Below are 19,378 nucleotides of genomic sequence, written 5' to 3' on the forward strand. Positions count from 1 at the left end.
TTCGTCTCCCTTCGTTTCCCCCACCGCCTGCACACGCCTACGTGCCCTTCGCTGGTTCACACAAAGGACACTCAAGCTCCCTGCAGCCAGCAGCTGGTGGTCTGCCTCACCGCCTTCGAGGTGCTTCTGTTCAGGACCCGGGGTGGAGGAGGGCGCTGTCCCAAGGTCCCTTGATCCCAGACAACAAGTGCTAACCAAACTCCCGAGACCCGCACCCACAAAGCAAACCCCTCTGTCGGCCTGATCCACACCTGCAGAAGGCCAGAGGCAGAAGCAGAGGACCTCAGAGGGAAGTGCAGGAAAGCCTGGGCTGTCACATGAAAACTGAAGACACCAATATTTAGGTTTACTCGACTTTATTAAAAACTAAAACCATAGAAAGAAGAACTAATGTACAAACAACAGTGTGAGAAGGCGGCGGGCAGAAAAGACAACCACAGCAACGGGGAGGGAGTGCCCCAGCTCCAGGGACCCTCCCCAAACCCCATCCCACCCTACTGCCACAAGCTAAGGCTGTGGGGATGCCAGAGGGCACCAGGCTGTGCTGGTCCACAGGCTGTCTCTACTCACGGGAGCCAAGACAAGCCCGTGGGACACAGTTCAGAAAAACACCGCAAGTCTGGAAACTCAGGCCAAGAGGCCAACAACTCCGGTGAAACCCTTACAGCTTCAGTGCCCCAGCACAGCGCCCTCCTCCACCCCAGGTCCTGAACACAGGCACCTCGAAGGAGGTGAGGCAAACCTCCTGCAGGTGGGGGCCGCTGGTGGGAGGCGGGTGCTGAAAACACAGCCCTGGAAGATGAGTCCCCCAGATGACAGAGCAGAATAAACACCTGGGCGTATGCTGGCGGGGGAGCCAGAGCCCAGCCCCACCCTGGGAGTCCCATTGGCTTTGGGTCCCGGGGCAGAGTGAAGCCTGGACGCTAGAACTGCTGCAGGATGACCTTGCGCTTCAGGTCGTGGGTGAACTTGTGCATGCGGAAGAGCTCGCTGTCGTAGAAGGCGGACAGGTTGTGGATGTTGATCTGCCGGGCCTGAGAGAGGGGGCGTCGGGTGAGCCCTGCGGACCGTGGGCTCCCAGGGCCCATTCGCAGGGGCAGCCAGCTGGGCTCCGTCCCCATCACCAGGAGGAGCGAACAGGCCTGTGGCCGCCGGACAATCTGCAACTGGGCACTGGGCTCAGAACTGCAGCCTGACGACACCCCTGAACTCAGACAAGCTGCGAGCTGGCCCAGCCGGGCTCCTCAGCAGGACGAGGGAGACACGCGCGTTCCAACCACCCCACCATGCTCGTACCTTGTCCACCAAGTCCTTCTCGGGAACCTCGATCGTGTCCTGCTGGGCCCCAAAGCGGTTGCGCTGATATGTCACCTGCTCGGCCACCAGCTGCTTCAAGATGAACAGCAGCAGCTCATTGTTGTCCCGGCGGAACGACAGGTAGCGGGCGAATGTCTGAGAAGACAGCAGGTGAGCCTCCAGCAGGGGCTCAGGCCCCGCCTCCCTGCTCTATGCCCCACCCACGCAGCTCAAGCCCCGCCCCCACAGCCAGGCGCCCCCGCCTCCCGAGCTCCGTGTCCCATCCCCAGACGACCGGGCCCACCTTCCGCATGCCACGCATGACGCTGAACTTCTGAGTGTCCACGAAGCTCTCGAGCATCACGCGGATGGCCATGTTCACGTCGTCCTCCATGACGTAGTCCCGCAGGTGCATGCGCGCATGGGCCTCGGCCATGCGGATCATGGACTCGATGTGCCGCACGGTGATGGGGATGCTGCCCGTGGCCTGGAGGGGGGACCGCGTCAGGGCACTGTAGGGCAGCCAGGGCGGGAGGAGCCGCAAAGCTGGCATGGCCAAGGGCCTGGCTGACCCCTCCACAGCGGGATGCCCGCCTGAGCCAGGTACGCTGGCACCGCCACTCCCACTGAAGTGCAAAGGCTCACGCCCCCTGTGTCCGCCAGCTTGTGGCACTACAGCGCACACGCCTGGGGCTGCTGTGCTCTGTCTCTGTCCGACACCAGGGGCCCCAAGGTGCCGTGAGCATGAGGGGACAGACTGCCCCTGTGAAGCCCGCCCTATCCCCCTGCAAAGGCCGGCGCCAGTGACAAGGTGGCGGGGGGTGGGGGGAGGAAGGTGGCTGTGGAACTCCGAGGGTGAGGGAGCAACCTGCCCTTAAATTCTCCCTCCACCAGGAGCGAGCCAGAACCAGCCCCACATTGAGGAGAATGCATATGCATGTAAGTTCCGTCTAAACAAACGGACTCACTGGAAAAGACCCTGGTGCTGGGAAAGACTGAAGGCAGGAGAAGCGGACAACAGAGAATGAGATGGCTGGATGGCATCACTGACTCGATGGACATGAGTTTGGGTAAACTCTGGGAGTTGGTGATGGACAGGGAACCCTTGCATGCTGCAGCCCATGGGGTCGCAGAGAGTCAGACAGGCCTGAGCGACTGCACTGACGAGTGAGCAGACTGGGAGGCCGCGCGAGCTCTGCGTCTTCCGGGCCTCCCTGCCCCAGCTCTGGGCCCACTACCTCACGATGGGGCTGGGCTGCAGGGCCCTCACCATGGACTCCTTCCTCAGGTCACTGTACATCTTGGCCACCTTGTCCTGGTCCATCTGGTTGAGCTTCGGGTGGACCTTCTCCTTAGCGTAGATGATGTACTTCCTCAGGACCTCCTGAGGCAGGGGCTCCACGCCGTAGGTGTTGGGCATAGCGGGCTCCGGGGCGCCCCCCGAGCCCCCATCCTCCTTGTTGCTGGGGTGGTGTCTGACGTGGCTGCCGACCACGAAGCGGGCCAGCATCTCATCCTGAGAAGGCAGAGGAGGAACAGGGTGAGCCAGTACAAGAACATGAATCCCCTCCAATGCCCTCCAACAATGTGTCTGCCCACTGCGGACCCAAAACTCCGGGGCAGGGGGAGGGTGGACAGTGAGTGGGGCGCACCCCCAGGAGGGCAGAGGAGATTGGGGTGGGTGCGTGGGGGTGGGGACGTGGGGTTGGGTTTAAGCTACAGGGTGAAGAGAAGCAGAGGGGTGGGCTGGAGCCCGAGGCCCGGACCCTTCTGGGGTCAGCAGAGCCCGGGTCGCGACACCTGGGAACGCAGGTCAGGAGGGCATGCAGGAGAGGAGGGGCGGAGACCCCGCGGAACAGCGGGCTCCCTGCTAGCAAGGAGGGAGGGGAGGGAGAGGTCAGGGGGGCGTACAGGAGAGGAGGGCGGGGGAGACCCCGTGGGACGGTGGGCTCCCTGCTAGCGAGGAGGGGAGGCTGAGCAGAGGCAGGCCCGCCCGTGTCTGCACAGACAGCTGGCTTCCGACAGGGGAGCTGGGTGGCTGTGAGGGTGGAGGCCGGGCCATAGCACCAAGGCTGCAGGGCACGTGCCAGAGGAGGGGCTGGGGTGGGGCCAGAGCAGTGAGAAGCGAGTGGACTCAGGAGGCAGTGGCGGAACGTGGCCACACTGGGGCACGGGGTGGCCAAGCAGAGAAATCGAGGACCTCTGGACTCAGAACAAGCGTGGAGAGTACACGACCGTTGAGCGGCCCTTCCAAGCCCATCGCCCCACCACCCCGGGACCCACGTGAGGCCCCCAAGCTCGGTGCACAGCCCCAGGTCCCGGGCTGCGTACCTGCACGGGGTCCACTGTGTCCCTGACCACACACAGGACGTCAAAGCGGGAGATGATGGGCTCGGTGAGGTCCACGTTCTCCGAGAAGGTGAGTGAGGGGTCGTAGCGGCCACCTGGGACAGAGAGGCGGTTGCTGTCAGGGCTCCTGCTCCCAGGGCCCTCTTCTCCTTGACCAAACGCGGCTTTCCAACCCGCGTGGCTACAGTGACGGGAGGGGAGTTGACGGACACAGCGTCTGCCCCGGCTGTCTACAAGGGTCCATGGCGCCCCAGTCACATGCCGGCTGAGACCGGTGCCAGCCCCGCCCGATGGGACACGCAGGTGCCCCTCCCGGCCACCGAGTGCGTGGCTCCGCGAGGGCTGGGGCATCTCCGGCCTTCCACCCTGCCCCCACACAGTGTGGGGGAGAGGCGCGCCTTCCACGGCTGGGTCCCTCGGACGGGTGGCAGGACCCTGGGTCCAGGCCCCCCCAGGGTCGCGCTCCCACCTATGGGGTTGGCCGCAGCGATGACGGTGCAGCGGGCCTGGAGGGAGGTGACGATGCCGGCCTTGGAGATGGAGATGCTCTGCTGCTCCATGGCCTCATGGATGCTTGTCCTGTCCTGGTCGTTCATCTGCGTGGAGGGCCAACGGGGCTCATGACACGCCCGCTCACTCAGCTGAGGCTCCGGGCTCCCCACCCAGGCCCACACACACCTCCGTGGCCCAGGGCCCCACCTTGTCAAATTCGTCAATTAGGCACACTCCTCGGTCAGCCAGCACCAGGGCGCCAGCCTCCAGGGTCCACTCCCGGCTGACTGGGTGGCGCTGGACATACGCTGTGAGGCCCACAGCCGAGGCGCCCTGGCCGGTGGTGAAGATGGCCCGACTGGACACCTTCTCCACGTACTTGAGGAACTGCGACTTGGCCGTGCCGGGGTCCCCACACAGCAACACGTTGATGTCTCCTCGCACCTTGTGCTTGCCACCTGCAGAGGGGACGGGCTCAGGATGACCCCCCAGCCCAGCACCACCGACATGAGCTTCTTCCGGGACAGAGGTGGGACACCCAGGACGCCTTTCCCCTCTGAGCACAGAACCCAGAGGAGCGGGGGCCCCGGGATAGGGGGTGGGCGCCAAGATGCTCTTTGTGACGTGAACCTTGGAGGCTGTGTGCAAGCTCTCTCGCCAGGACAGCTAGACGCAGCCCGTGCGGACCAGGACACGGTCACTCGGGAGGAGGAGCCCGTGCTGGGTGCACCCATGGAGGGCAAGGCTGGACAGCCCCTCACAGGCAGGCAGCACCACGCATGTAAGGAGCAACATGCTTAAGCTGCCGTGCTCTTTTCCGTGTCAGCCCACGTGCTGTCCACATGAATGACTGCACGGGTCTGCCCCCGCACTGCCCACCCCCGACCTGTGACCTACAGGAGGGCCCACGCCGAGGCAAGGTGGCCCGCGGGGCCTCGTGGGTCGAGAAGGGGACGGGACAGACACACGTTCACATCTCCCCACGGGACGGCGTGCCCCTGCTCACCGGGGTTCTTGGGCTCCCCTCCGAACAGGGCCAGCGCCAGGCCTCGCTTGATGTCCTCGTGCCCGTAGATGGAAGGAGCGATGCTGGCAAAGATCTGGGGGTGAGGGGAGATGGGAACGGTCACCCGTGTGCTCCGGCTCCTCACGAGTGCCCCCACCTGCTGACTCGGAGCCTCCTTCAGAGTCACAGAACCAGAGGGCTTCCCTGGATGTGTGTGTGTTAACAGGGAGAAAGGCTCTCTCAAAATCCATGTGAGCCTGAATATACAACCAGAGACGTCAGAGACGTCTTCCTGGTAGAAATGACCCCCTCCGTCCTGGGCCTCCTGCCCCACCCCGTGAGGGGGGCCCTATAGACCCACAGCATCCACGAACCCAGCGCAGCTCAGACCAGGCGGCTGACTAGCACCCACCTCAGGGAGGGAACCCTCAAGTGCCCTGAAGGGGGGCGCTGGGATCTGAGCCCTGGACCAGGGTGTGGGCCGGCGGTCCATCCCGTGCGCGGGTGACCGGTGCACCCTCCTGGGAACAGGACCCGGCCCTGCCCAAGTGCCTCCCGCCTGGCTGCATGTGATCACTCCGGAGGCAACGTCCGTCTTCACAGCACGGCCCTACTGCTAGTTCTGTCCTCGCCCCTAAAACCTACTGCGAAACCCGGCCCGGGGAGCGGCAGCCCTACGTGCAGTGGGGATGGGGTCCAGGGCAGTGCCCTGGGGGCCTGTGTCTCCCTGGGGCCACCCCACCGAGAGGGGAACCACACTTCCCACGGGTGCGCTGGGGGAAGCGCTGACGCAAAGTCCAGGGCAGGAAGTGTGTAGAACAGGACAGTGAGGATGCACCCGGATGACTGGCCATGGCCACCAGCCAGGAGCCGACGTGAACAAGGTCACTGGCAAGACATGGACACAAGGCACCAAGGGGCCAAACCCCAGCAACGTTGGGTCCACAGCGGCACTGACCCTGAAGCTCGGGTGAGGGGAACACTCTTTACTCTGAAAACTGGTGAATAAAGGGAAACGAGCACCACCTCGCTTTTCCGCCAGGAGCCCCCCAGGCAGTCAGGTAGTTGACGAAGAAAAGCTTCTCTGAGCACAGGACGCCAGCAGGGAAAGGGCGGAACCGAGCTAGAGGCCAGGCCTCCCGCAGCCCCCGTGAAGGTCCCACACAGCAAAAGCGTGTCTGGGCTGCTCACGACAGAGACGAGCAGGCACCACCTACCCCAGGGGGTCCACCTCGGCCCCCCACCCAAGAAACACCTGCCCCGTCTGACCAAGCCTTCCAACGATTTACAGAAGCAGGCGACAGGAACGTGCTCATGCAGGACAAGGTTGGCAGCGTCCGGGCTGCAGAAGCTCGGAGGACAGACGACCCGGGCCTCCCATAGAAAAACCGCAGCGAGAGATAGGCTGGAGGAGCACCTCAGGGCAGGGCAGGAGACACTCGACCGTGCCCACGCGTGGGCCGACCGCACCGGGACGCCGACCACAGGAAGCTCTTCAGAGGAGGAAGATCCCCAGGGAATCACGGGGCCCATCGAGCGCCGATGCTCAGGACCAGCTAGGTGATTTTAGTGTGATGGCGGCGGCAGGCCCAGGCTCAGGGAAGACAGCCTCTTACAGACTCACTGACCAAGGTGCTGGTGCCATGCCAGATCTGAATCGGTGGCACCAGGAGGCGCTGCACGGAGCAGGCCAGCCCCGACCTCCAGGAGCAGACACGCCAGCAAAGGGCCCCGGGGGTCCTCACACCACCACACCCGATTCAAGACCTGAGATTCGTCCCGACAGACACTCCCACACAAGGGAGCCCCACAGAGAGGGCAGAGGGCGGCCCCTGGGAGCAGGGCTGGAAGCCAGCTGGCCCGGTGAGACCCCCGCCCGCCCCGCGTGAGCCCCGTGACATGGGCACCTCACGCAACCCCCAACATCATGAGTAACACGACACAGCCCACCCTCTGCAAAGTGCTCACTCCCGAGCACTCAGTGAGCCTCCGACTAGGCCCCCAGCTCTGTCAGGAGACGGTCACCCTGGGCTGCTCTTCCGCCCACACGTCCTAAGGGGTCAGGACTGCCGGCCAGGACCCTCCGCCCAGACCGCGGCCTGGCGCTGTCTGGGCACCAGGCATGCGGCAGGATGAGGTGATGTCTCCCGCGGGACCGAGGGCAGCAGCCCGCTTCCCACTGCCATGCCTGCAGGCTCCCTGGGGCCTACCCAGACCTCAAGGGGAGACACCCACTTCCCTGGGGTTAGTCCACTTACCCTCTCGACCTCCATGTCACGGGAGGAATGAGCCACCTACTGCTGAGCACAGGGCGGGACGACCCCGGACTCCTCTGCTCCCACCGAACCCTGCAGGCCCTGCCTGCCGCCCACCATGCAGACGGCGCCCTTGCCGTCTGAGCTCATCCTCCTGCCCCCCAAGCACGGTCCTCGCGCCCCGTCCGCCTGCCGGACGGAGAGGTGGCGGCTGCAGCCACCCCATGTGCCCACGGACTGACCTTTCAGATGGTTCCAGGGCTGGGCATGACCCCGCCCCGGCCCCAGTCGGGCTCCTCACCCCGCCACATGAAGCACGATGCTGGAACTCAACCCTGAGTCCAGCTTCCGGCTCTGCATCCCCATCCATCTCCAGGGTCTCCAGATCAGGCAGGAGCCCCCTCTCTCAGAAGCCTCACCCATCAGTGGCCGAGCTCACGAAACCCAACACGGGCAGATGGTGGGACTCAGATGGGAGGAACCACCGCGGCAGGTGGCGAGATGGGGTAGAACCAGCTCAGGGCAACAGCCATGGAGCACGCCAGCAATACGGAGCGCCTGGCTCAGACTGTCTAAACCTGGGCACCCACATTTTTAGATGAAATCTCCCAATTCCAAAGAGTCACTCATTCAAACATTAAAGAAAGAGAAAACCACGCACCAAAACCCGGCAGCACACGGGCGTGCTGACCCCACCCCGTCGCCGTCTGCAAACTCCAGCCCGAGTGGTTCAAAGAGCCTGATTGCTTCTGGACCTGCCTGTAATTGCTTCAGCTTGTCTCTAGAATTGCAGAGGCATTCCCAATGGCTGGTGAGAATGCCTGCCCTGCCGGCAGGCTCGACACGAGGCCGGCGCTGACCAACCCCACCATGGGGCTCAGACGGGCAGACATGGCGGGGGTCACCCCATCCGCCCAAGGCCTTGCTCTGTGAGCATCACGGGCAAGGAGCAGGCAGGACCGAGTTCCCGTTCAACTCTTCCCGGAAACGTCAGCGGCCAGCCCAGACGGATGGACGCGGGAGGGAGCAGCCTCCTGGGCTCGGTGGTGATGGGCACTTCTAGGAGCCCGGGCATCAGGCACCCTCGGCGCCACCCTGTTCGGAATCCAGCTGCCTAGGTCTGCAGACCAGCAGAGCAGGAGGTGAGGGGCGGGAGGTGTTACTGGGACCCAGTAAAGGAGGAGCCCCATGAGGGCGATGACCAGATCCAACTCCCCTCTGGGGGCCCAGGCGTAGCCCCGGAGTGTCTCCCCTGACCCAGAACGCCGGCAGACCTGTGAGTCCTATCCCCCGGGGGCCCCAATCTCAGCAGATGGATAACGGGGCCGGTTGGGTGTAGGGCCCTGCACTGCGGGCAGAGAGCAGTCCGGGGGACAGCGGGCAGTGCGGCAACAGGTGGACAGCAAGTGGACAACAGGTGGAGGCCAGGGGAGGGGGACCCGAGGGGCCAAGCGCAGACCCGGCAGGACTCAAGGACAGGAACCACGCGCCCTGCGGCTGAGCCTGCAACCACATGGGACTGTCCGCGAGGGTGCTCACGCGGGTCCTCAGAGGGGGAGTGGGGGGTGGGGTGGTGGGCACTCCTCAGCCCTGCACTGCTTAGAAACCACCTGTATCTTCACCTCTAGACAGTAAACCCCGTCTCCCCAGCCTCCGCAAACACGCCTGCCGTTCAAGGGCAAATGACAGCCCGCATTGAGGAGCGCTCTTCCAGGAGGCAGACCACAGGGAGGCGGGTGACATCGGGGACAACCCCCCACCCCCGCTGAGTTCTTCCTGCTCCCGCGTTTCCGGTCCAGCCCGAGCACTCCCCTGTCCTCTGGATGCAACACGGGCTCCGAGAGGCCGCCTGTCGCTCTTCCCTGAGCGCAGCCCGCGTCGAGGCACGTGGACTCAGTGGATATGGGAATCAAACCGAGGGCCCAGCTTCCAAGACCCGGAACCAAGACGGAGGCTTGCGGTGGCTGGGGTGCGACCCCAGGCACCTAGGCTCTGTGGCAGCGCCCCCCCACCTCCACCTGCCTTCTCCCCGATCTGCTGGTCCTTGGAGAGGCTGGTGATCATCTTCACGTCCTCGTCGGTCAGCTCGCCCACGGCCACCTTGTTGTCCTTCTTGGCCACGTGGTTGGCAAGGATGACGGTGGCAAAGACCGGGAAGCCGTTGGCGGTGTTGAGAGCCCCATCGTAGTTGTTGTGGTAGATGCCGGTCAGCTCCTAGGGAGGCCGAAAGGTCAGGGGCCAAACCGGGGCCGGCCCCACCCTGCCCCTCCCCAGGGCCCCCGCCCAGCAACAGAGAGCTGCCCGCTGCCCGGCCACAGCACCCACACCAGCTCCCTTGGCCCTGGGCACTCACAATCTCGTCGCCTGGCTTGCAGCTGTCCACCAGGTCCGCAAGGAGGATGGCGTCCTTGGAGCGGGGCAGCCGGCCCGCTGCCACTTTGCCGGGACTCTCCTGAATCCGGATGCGCTGGTAGTTCTGGTAGATAGTCTGCACAGGACAGACACGGTCTCAGGGGCCGTCCTGCCTGGGGGCGGAGGCCGCGGTCTGAGCACCGGCTCTTGTCACCTGACTGGACCGCAGCCACGGGTGGGGCGTGCAGCTTGTTACTCTCACTGGTGATGAGGAGACACAGGACCAGAGAGGGCAGGGAGCCACGGGCACCGGCACCCCACCCCACCTCTGCTCCAGCCGCCCACCCTCTTGACGCCTCCCTCTGCAGACGCAGAGCCCGCTCCGGGCCCTGCAGCTCACCCTGCGTGTGCACCCGCGGGAGCCGGGCTGCTCTGTGGCCTGAGCTGAGTGATGCTGGCGGACAAGGCTCCCCGTGTGCCCCATGGGGTGGGGCGTGAACACTGCAGGTCTGGCCAGGGGAAGTCAGGTCACGAGAAAAGCATCAAACCAGCACCCAGGAAGCGAGTTACACCAGCGGTGGGCCTGCTCTCAAAGTCACGGGGCAGCACTGTGCGTGCCATCTAACAGCCCCATCTCCTTACCGTCCAGAAGAGCTATGTGACGGCAGCTAAATGCACACGCTCTGGGTCAAAAGGCCTGAGTTCTAACCCTCTGGGCCACCTCCTAGCCGGACAACCTGCTGTCACTTCATCGACCAAATAGGACCGACGACAGCACCTGCCCCCACGGGGCGATGAAGACCCAGTAACACACGCCCGCCCTGGGCACCGAACAGGCCCCCTGGAAACTCCAGTGTGAGGACCACTCCTCCTCGAGTTCCTGTCCCTGCACGCAGAGCCTACACCTCTGCTCCTGGGCAGCAGGCGTCCAGAGCAACATGTGTGACGGGGTTAGCATAGAGGGAGGGGGACCAGCGAGATGGGGGCGGGGGTGGGGGGCTCTGGGCAAACGCAGGGGCTCACCTGGAGCCCTGCCCTGCAGCCACCCTCCCCAGGTCAAGGCGTACTCAACTTTGAACAGGTCAGACTCTGGCGGTGGGCTGCCAGGCACTCCCTGGCAAGGCAGCTCCAACTGGGGCGCTTCTCAGATTTGCGAAGCAGTGAGGGGTCAGCCTGACACGGCAGCACATGGTGGAGAGATGTGCGCCCCACACAGAGGTTGTGATGGCCCCCCAACATGGACAAAGCCGAGCATTATGTGTCCAGGTGCTTAAGGCCCAGAGCCTTCAAACAGGGCCTCCTGCAGACAGCATAGCCGTGTCTCCCTGCAGGGTAATTGTGACCCTGCACGAAGCCAGCCAGACAGGTCCCCGGGAGTCAGGACAGGCCCGGGCCTTGCTGTGGGCAGGGCTCTGGGGCAGCAGGGGCAGTTCTCCAGATCTTCCCATTTGCGAGAGAGCGGTAAACGCTGATGTTTCAGACGAAGCATCTGGACCACCTCGAGGGCTGGCTGGCACTCACCTCCTCCATGTTGACCTCAAAGGGGCCGGCTGACTGGCACTCGGGGCAGGAGCCCGGCTTCACCTCCTGGTTCTGGGACTGGCAGAAGGGCCCCAGCACAAACCCACACTTGTTGCAGTTGTACTTGACCATGCTGAGCTGGGGCAGGACGCCTGTGCAGCTGGTCACCACGCCGCTCGTGCGGATAAGCTGGTTCAGGTGCAGCTGCCTGCGGGAGGCCGGGTCGGGGCGTCTCGTCAGGGCAGGGCGGGGCGGGGCGTCGGGGCGCTGCGCGGAGGGGCGTCAGAGGGCCCGCCTTGCAGACCCGGGGGGGGGGGGGGGGGGGGGGGGTGCTCACCGGAGCGAGCGCAGCTCCTCCACCAGTGGCAGGTGAGAGATGCGGACGTGGATGCGGCTGGCGATGCGGTCGTACTTGGGGTACATGGCCAGTACCACCTCCAGGGCCGCCTCGTCGAAGATCTGCAGCAGCTCGGCGGGCGCCTCGGGCAGGAAGTAGGCCAGCACGTGCTCCCGGGCCGCCAGGTCCTCGTAGTTCACCACCAGGCTCTCACGGTTCTCTGGGGGGCGGGGCGGGGCGGGCAGGCTGAGCAGGAGGGGCGGGGGAGACCACCCTGCAGGCAGAGCCCTGACTCCCGCCCCATCCCCAGCACGTCCGTCCGTCCGCAGGGCGGGCTCACCTTTGCACATGTCGCTGATGCGCTCCTTGAAGACGTTGTGCCCACGGCCGTCCACGTGGGTGCGCAGGAAGTTCTTGAAACGGTGGTGGATCTCCAGCCGCGGGCCGGCCATGCTCACCCACTCCCGCACCGAGTGGCCCTTGAGGTCCTCCAGGTTCTCCACGCTCTCGATCATGTCCTCCTCCTCACCGTCCTCCGTGGCCCGCTCCACCTGCCGCCGCTTCCGGCTGGGGCGCTCCTCCTCCTCGTCGTCGCTGTCTGTGAGCCAGGAGGCACTCAGGGCCTGCTCCGCGCTCCTTCCCCCTTCCCCCTTCCCGCCCCAGGCTCCCCGAAAACCCACCATACAGGAGCCCGCGGCGCATGCGGCCCAGGCCACGGCCCGCCTCCCGGTCGCGCTGCCGCATGACCCGCTCAGCCGCCTCCCTCTGACTGGCCGTCAGCTCCTCCACGTCCTCGTCGTCCAGGGCCAGGCCCTCGGCCTCATAGACGTCCAGCTCCGGGATGGCGCGGTAGTCCCTGCAGGGCCCGGACAGGCGGTGTCGGCACCCAAACCCCCAACAACAGCACCAGGATCTGGGCCCCCAGGGACCCCCCCCCACACACACACCCACCCACACCTACCCCCACACACACAGACACACACACGATGGGGTGCAGCCTTCAAAGACAGAGACGCTGAGGACACTGTGATCGGGGAGACGTCCTGCAGAAGTCGGTCTGGGAACCGGCTGGAGGTGGTCACATCACACAAGTGACCTGATGTCCCTGACCTCACCCTTAGTGCCAGAGACAGGAAAGCTTACATCATGTGCATCTTCCACATGAAAAGGGGAGCTCTGAGCACCCAAAGGAAAAGGAATCGGAGGACCCACCAAACCTCTTGCCAGAAGGGCCTCCAGAGCACCAACCCAGCTCCCCTCCTGCACAGCCTCTGGCAGCCTCGCCTAGAACCCTGGACCCTGGCAGGCCCACCCACACCAGCCCAACTAGCCTGTCCCAAACACATCTGCAGCTCAACCCTCCCGGCCACGAGACCTTCCACCTGACCACTTCTCAGATACTGGATGGAGCAATGTCCACCCTCAAGAGCTAACGCAGCTGCCCTCCCTGGCATTCTGGGAGACATACATACCCTCCATCAGAAAGAGGAGAAAACCCAGCTGAAGGCTCAAGGAACTCCTGCCACCGGCCACTCAACATGGCTGGGTGTCGCAGTCGATCCATGGCAGGGGCCCAGCTGGCTCTGACTCCACGCTGGCCCTCTGCAGTCCTCCCACTTCTCCTTCCCTCAGGGGAGGTGGTGATGGGGGAACAGCTCTTAACTTTTTTTTGTGCCATAAACTCTGTCAAGCCACAGTCTCAAAACACATAATCCCATAATGCTGATGCCAGAAACAAAACCCAGAGCCAGCTTCATTTCTGGGCCGACAGTTCCAGAATCTGAAGTGTCCTCCAGGAAAAGGTACCTGTCTGTCTGATGCTTGCTCCTTGGGAGGAAAGCTATGACAAACTTAGCATATGAAAAAGCAGAAACGTTACTTTGCTGACAAAGGTCCGTTGAGTCAAAGCTACGGTTTTTCCACTAGTCATGTATGGATATGAGAGTTGGACCATAAAGAAGGCTGAGCACCGAAGAATTGATGCTTTTGAACTGTGGTGTTGGAGAAGACCCTTGAGAGTCCCTTCGACTGCAAGGAGATCCAACCAGTCAATCTTAAAGGAAATCAACACTGAATATTCATTGAAAGGACTGATGTTGAAACTCCAATACTCTGGTCACCTGATGCAAAGAGCAGACTCATTAGAAAAGACCCTGATGCTGGGAAATATAGAAGGCAGGAGGACAAGGGGACAACAGAGGATGAGATGGTTGGATGGCATCACCAACTCAGCAGACATGAGTTTGAGCAAACTCCAGGAGATAGTGAAGAACAGGGAAGCCTGATGTGCTTCAGTCCATGGGGTCGAGAAGAGTCAGACGCGGCTGAGCCACTGAAGGATGACAACAACAACTGATGTGTTACGGATTTCACGTTATGTGAGACGCCATCAGTGAAATTCTAATGGGTCTGCATAAAAAATGTTGATAAATTCGATCTCAGCAAAATTTAAAATTAATTATGCATCTCAAACAAAACCATTTTTTAAAACTTAAAAAGCCACAGGTTGAGAAAGTAGTTACAAATCACATACCTGATAAAAGCCTTGTATCCAGAATAAGTTTTTTACAACCCAGTAATAAGAAATCAAGCAAACCAATTAAACGACGGGCAAAGACTCGAAGACACATTTTCCAAAGATACACTGATGGCCAACACGCACATGAACAGATCATCGGAGAAAAGGAAATCAAGACCACAGTAAGATACCACATCATGACTATTAAGGTGGCTATTAACAAAACCCAGAAAACATCAGGTGTTGGCGAGAATGTGCAAAAATTAACCGGCATACACCACCTGTGGGAAGGCAAAATGATGCAACTGCTTTGGAAAACAGTTTGGCGGCTCCTCAAAAAATTAACATTAGAATTATCACAGGACCCAACCATGCCGTTCTTAGGACCTGGAATTCCATTTCAAGAGAATTCAAACACACATTCACATAAAAATCTCACAGCAGCACTATTAAGACTTTCAAAGAACCCAAGTGTCTTCCAACCTATGAATGGGTAAACAATGCGGCCTGTCCATAAAGTAGAATATTACTCAGCCAGGAAAAGGACTGACGTGCTGACGCGTGATCCAGCACAGATGGATGTGAAAACCACGGGACACGTGAATCGCAGACCCTACACGTAAGAGATGGTCAGACGGCGGACCACAGGAACAGGGGCAGGCTACGGCTGCCCAGCAGCGGGGAGAGGGGATGGGTGTACTGGACCAGGTACAAGCGATCTTCCTGGGATGACAGAGAAGCGGGACTGTGCTGACGTCTGCACAACTCAGAAGTCTACTCAGAAGCACTGAACTGTATTCTTGTAAGACGTAGCTTGTATATTATAGAAAACATACCTTGAGAACACTGCGTTTTAAAAAGCTACAAAACACAAAACCTAACTGGGCCCAACCGGTCCTCTAACCTCTATCAGAGCCCTGGCACGGGTAGGGCAGGGCAGCAGAGAGCGGTGGGCAGAGGCAGCGCAGTCAGGGAGGGACGCCCTGCCCGCACAGCCCCACAGAGCCTGGAAGGAAGCTGCTCCAGGCCCATCTGTCAGGACTCTGCGGCAACAGCGCAAATAGTCCGCAGTGCCCCAGAAAGTCCCTGCGACACTCCTGCAGGGCTCGCCCCACTGACTGTGGGGTGGCACCCCCGAGTCAGAGCCACAGGGCCCCAGAGCAGAATGTCCATGTGGCTCTGGGGGTTCAGACAATTCTGGGGCAAATGTACAGACCGGGTCCTGGCTGTGAACACGGTCAGACAGTAGTGGGGCCCAGCCTGGCTCACTCAGAGCTCTACTCCGCGATCAGAGCATTAAGCCTCCATGACTGTGAGTACATTTGCATGTTTATTACTAAGGGTGAACCCAGAGTCTGGTATACATTAGGCACCGTAACTGTTTGCTGAACTGAATCTAAACCTTGATTAATCAGACACACCCCCACCCCCAGTCTGTCTGAAGTTGCAGAGAAACTTGGCTGCCTGCTTCTTGACCTTCCCAGTTGGGATCCCCAACGTGGCCCCAGATTAGAGACACCCCCCCCACCCCACCCCGGGGTGCACATCTCATGGAGCTGGGGCTTCCCCCAGCCTTAGGTAGGGTCTGGTGTCAGGTAGACAGAGCAAGTTACAAGGATGTACGCTGTGGCTCCACAGACCTGTCTCCCCCTGGACACTGGACCAAAATGTGAACAAAGGCAAGGAGGCTCCGCTGCATCTGCTTCTCCAGGACCCCAAACAAGGGAGGCCAGACACCGAAAGGACTCCCTGTGTAAACAGTGGAGCACGGGGCCTGGAACTGCATACCTCTCCATGCCATCTCCAATAAGCTCCTCTCCGTCCTCCTCCTCCTCCAGGGGCCCCTCGGTGCCCAGCAGTCCCTCCGACTCATCCTCAAAGGGAGGAAGGTCCCGGCCAGGGCTGGAGGTCAGGGCATCCGTGCGCCGGGAGCTGCTCCGCCCGGGGCTGGAGGTGAGGGGCTCGTTGGCGCGCCGCCGCGGGCCCGGGCTGGACGCCAGGGTGGACTCGGAGGATTCCTGAGAGAGGAGACAGGCTTGGAGCGGGCGAGGGCCGACTGCGCTCCCCGGCACGTCACCCCCGACTCGGGGCGTCTGCCTGTCCCCCCGCACCTCGGACCCCGCCGGCTTGCGCCTCTGCACCTGCTGCCGTCCCCTGGGCCGGCTGACCGCCCGCCCCGGCCCCTGGCCCGGCTTCCCACCCATCTGGACCCCTGGGGGGGAGCTCCCAGGGGAGGCGGGACGCGAGGGCGGCCGCCCCCGAAGGGGTCCGGCACTTGGGCCGGAGGCGCGGTTGCTGACGAACACCAGCCGGGGGAAGGGAGCCCGAAGGCGCCGGCCGGGCCGAGGTGCCCGGGAGCCGACGGGGTGGGGGACCGCCGGCCCGGCAGGCCCGCCCGACCAGAGCGCAGAGTCGGGCCCCGGGGCGTCGGGCCCCGGGGCTCCGGGCCCCGCGCCGCGCTCACCGCCATCTCCGCGCCGCGCTCCTCTCCTGCTCCGCCCGCCGCGACCAGTTTTCGCGCCAAAAGCGGCCCACGTGACCGCGCGAGCCCGGGAAGCGGCTGACACGACACGACGTCACGACGTCGGCGACCACGTTCTTTCCGGCCGGCGCTCGGGGAGAGGGCCGAGGGCGTGGCCCCGTCCGGCCCCGCCCAGGCCGCCCGAGGCTCACGACGTCGACTACCGAGTTCTTCCAGCCGTCGCTCGGCTAGGCGGCCCGACGCCCCGCCCAGGCCGCCCGAAGCCCGCCCAGCACGCCCCGAGGCCCCGCCCAGCCCGCGCTCGAAGCTGCGGGACCCGTTGAGACGCTGTAACCGGTGGAGGCAGTGAAGACCAACCTCCCGTGCCAGCTGCGCGGCTTGGTCACTCTGGGGCCATTTAACAGACGAGGCAACGGAGGCTCAGGGCTCTGTCTTACTGTATTATGTCAACTGCTCCGAAAGTTCAGGCTGAACGCTTCAAGCGCCGAAAAGGCAAGGGTGCTAGGAGGCTACGAGGTTGGGGTGCCCTCTGGAGGCAGACGAGATGCAAGGGGGCGTTCCAGGTAGCAAGAGCCTCCCGCGCAGAGACGTGGAGAGCGGGGCGCCCTGGCATCTGCAAGCACTTCCCTAGCTCCAGGTAGACCGCTTGTGATGTCCTGGAAGGGACGAGACGACGACGTTGGAGACTCCAGCTCACGAAAGGCAACCAAGTCTTCTAGAGAACTGGAACTTCCTGCGGACAGTCGACAGCCCCCTGGGTTCTAGGAGAATCCTTTAGGCTGCCAGGGATGCAGGAGGATGGAGGCAAGTTAAAAAAGTTACAGTCAGTTCCGAATCTGCGGACTCAACCAACTGGGTGGTTAGAAAAAAAATAAAATAAAATTCCAAAAATCAAAGCTTGGTTTTGATGTATACCACTTAACTATTTATATGGTTTTTACAGCGTATTTATACCTATTTGCATAGAATTTACACTGTATTAGATATTGCTCAGTTCAGTTCAGTCGCTCAGTCGTGTCCAACTCTTTACAACCCCATGGACTGAGCCTCTTGATGAAAGTGAAACAGTGGAAAAAGCTGGCTTAAAACTCAACATTCAAAAAACGAAGATCATGGCATCTGGTCGCATCACTGCATGGCAAATAGATGGGGAAACAATGGAAACAGTGACAGACTTTATTTTGGGGGGCTCCAAAATCACTGCAGATGGTGACTGCAGCCATGAAATTAAAAGACGCTTGCTCCTTGGAAGAAAAGCTATGACCAACCTAGACAGCATATTAAAAAGACATTACTTTGCTGACAAAGGTTTGTCTAGTCAAAGCTACGGTTTTTCCAATGATCATGTATGGATGTGAGAATTGGACCATAAAGAAAGTTGAGCGCTGAAGAATTGATGCTTTTGAACTGTGTTGTTGGAGAAGACTTTTGAGAGTCCCTTGGACTGCAAGGAGATCCAACCAGTCCATCCTAAACGAAATCAGCCCTGAATATTCATTGGAAGGACTGATGCTGAAGCTGAAGCTCCAACACTTTGGCCCCCAGATGCAAAGAGCAAACTCATTAGAAAAGACCCTGATACTGGGAAAGACAGAAGGCAGGAGGAGAAGGGGACGACAGAGGATGAGACAATTGGACGGCGTCACAGACTCAATGGACATGAGTTTGAGCAAACTCCAGGAGATGATGAAGGACAGGGAAGCCTGGCCTGCTGCAGTCCGTGGGGTTGCAAAGAGTTGGACATGACTGAGGGACTGAACAACAAAAAGGTATTGTAAATAATCTTGAAACTACAGTATACAGAAAGATGTACACTGGTTATATGCAGGCGAGATGTACAGATACTGCACCATTTTATATGAGTAACTGAGCACCCTTGAAGTTTGTTGTCTGCAGGTAGCCAGAAACCAACCCCCGAGGACACAGAGGGATGAACGTGCAGCCATTCTTCCTCCAGGCAGAGGCAGCCTGGATAGGGGCAGGGGAGCAGGGCGGGGCTGGAGCCCTGCTCTCTTGTGTGGTGAGCAAGCATCTCAGGAGGGGACCCTGGTAGGGGCAGGAGTGCTCCCTGGAAGTGCAGATATCCAAGAGGCCTTCAGGAGGTAGAGTCTATTGGTCTTGAGGATCCGTTCAGTTCAGTTCAGTCGTTCAGTCACGTCCGGCTCTTCGCGACCCCGGGGACCACAGCACGCCAGGCCTCCATGTCCATCACCAACTCCCGGAGTTCACTCAGACTCATGTCATTGGAGTCAGTGGAGGATAGCAAAAGGGAGGACCCAGGATGGAGTTGGAACATCCCCTGGAGGAGGGCATGGCTACCCACTCCCAGTATTCTTGCCTGGGGAGTTTCATGAACAGAGGAGCCTGGCAGGCCACACAGTCCATGGGGTTGCAAAGAGTTGGACATGACTGAGCGGCTGACACTTTCACTTTCACCATGGCAGCAGGAGTCTGGTTCAGGAGACTAGGTGGGGGACAGCACCCCTCTGAGCCGGGGAACTCGAGGGGAAGCCGGGTAAGGAATCCAGCAGCTCACAGCAGTCAGCATGTTATCAACTGAGCGTCTGTGGGCCTGGGACTGGGCCGGGCTTGGCCAGGAGCCTCTGCTGCCTGGTCCCTCTGCTGAGCAGAACCAACCGTGTCTATTATTTTGGGGTCCCCGTTGCTCTCAGGGAGCCCAATTCTGCAGAAGCTGCCCCCCTGTGGGCCATGCCTCGAGAGGCTCACCCCCTGCAAGCCTGATGTAGGGCAAGCAAGACACCTAGGGGTC

General features: G+C 61.4%; 1 protein-coding gene across 1 annotated transcript; it reads right to left on the reverse strand.

Moving 5' to 3' along the window:
* Positions 1-339: 339 nt before the first annotated feature.
* Positions 340-17,015, reverse strand: MCM2 (minichromosome maintenance complex component 2). The gene is made up of 16 exons (XM_025272455.2): positions 16,591-17,015; positions 15,915-16,144; positions 12,289-12,464; positions 11,949-12,206; positions 11,609-11,828; positions 11,272-11,479; positions 9,752-9,886; positions 9,421-9,612; positions 5,144-5,237; positions 4,345-4,595; positions 4,115-4,241; positions 3,628-3,740; positions 2,567-2,812; positions 1,601-1,783; positions 1,297-1,452; positions 340-1,034 (listed from the first exon to the last, which is right to left on the reverse strand). Exons 1-16 carry the CDS (start codon positions 16,594-16,596, stop codon positions 924-926), a joined length of 2,706 nt encoding a protein of 901 aa, XP_025128240.1. The 5' UTR covers positions 16,597-17,015; the 3' UTR covers positions 340-923.
* Positions 17,016-19,378: the final 2,363 nt, after the last annotated feature.

The sequence above is a fragment of the Bubalus bubalis genome, chromosome 21, assembly GCF_019923935.1.
Source record: "Bubalus bubalis isolate 160015118507 breed Murrah chromosome 21, NDDB_SH_1, whole genome shotgun sequence".
NCBI lineage: Eukaryota > Metazoa > Chordata > Mammalia > Artiodactyla > Bovidae > Bubalus > Bubalus bubalis.

Excerpts from the sequence above, each read along its gene's own strand:
- MCM2 (XM_025272455.2), bottom strand. Across the intron at positions 12,207-12,288 it reads GCGCCGCGGGCTCCTGTATG|ACAGCGACGACGAGGAGGAG; the intron begins GTGGGTTTTCGG and ends CCTGGCTCACAG. Across the intron at positions 2,813-3,627 it reads ACACAGTGGACCCCGTGCAG|GATGAGATGCTGGCCCGCTT; the intron begins GTACGCAGCCCG and ends CTGCCTTCTCAG.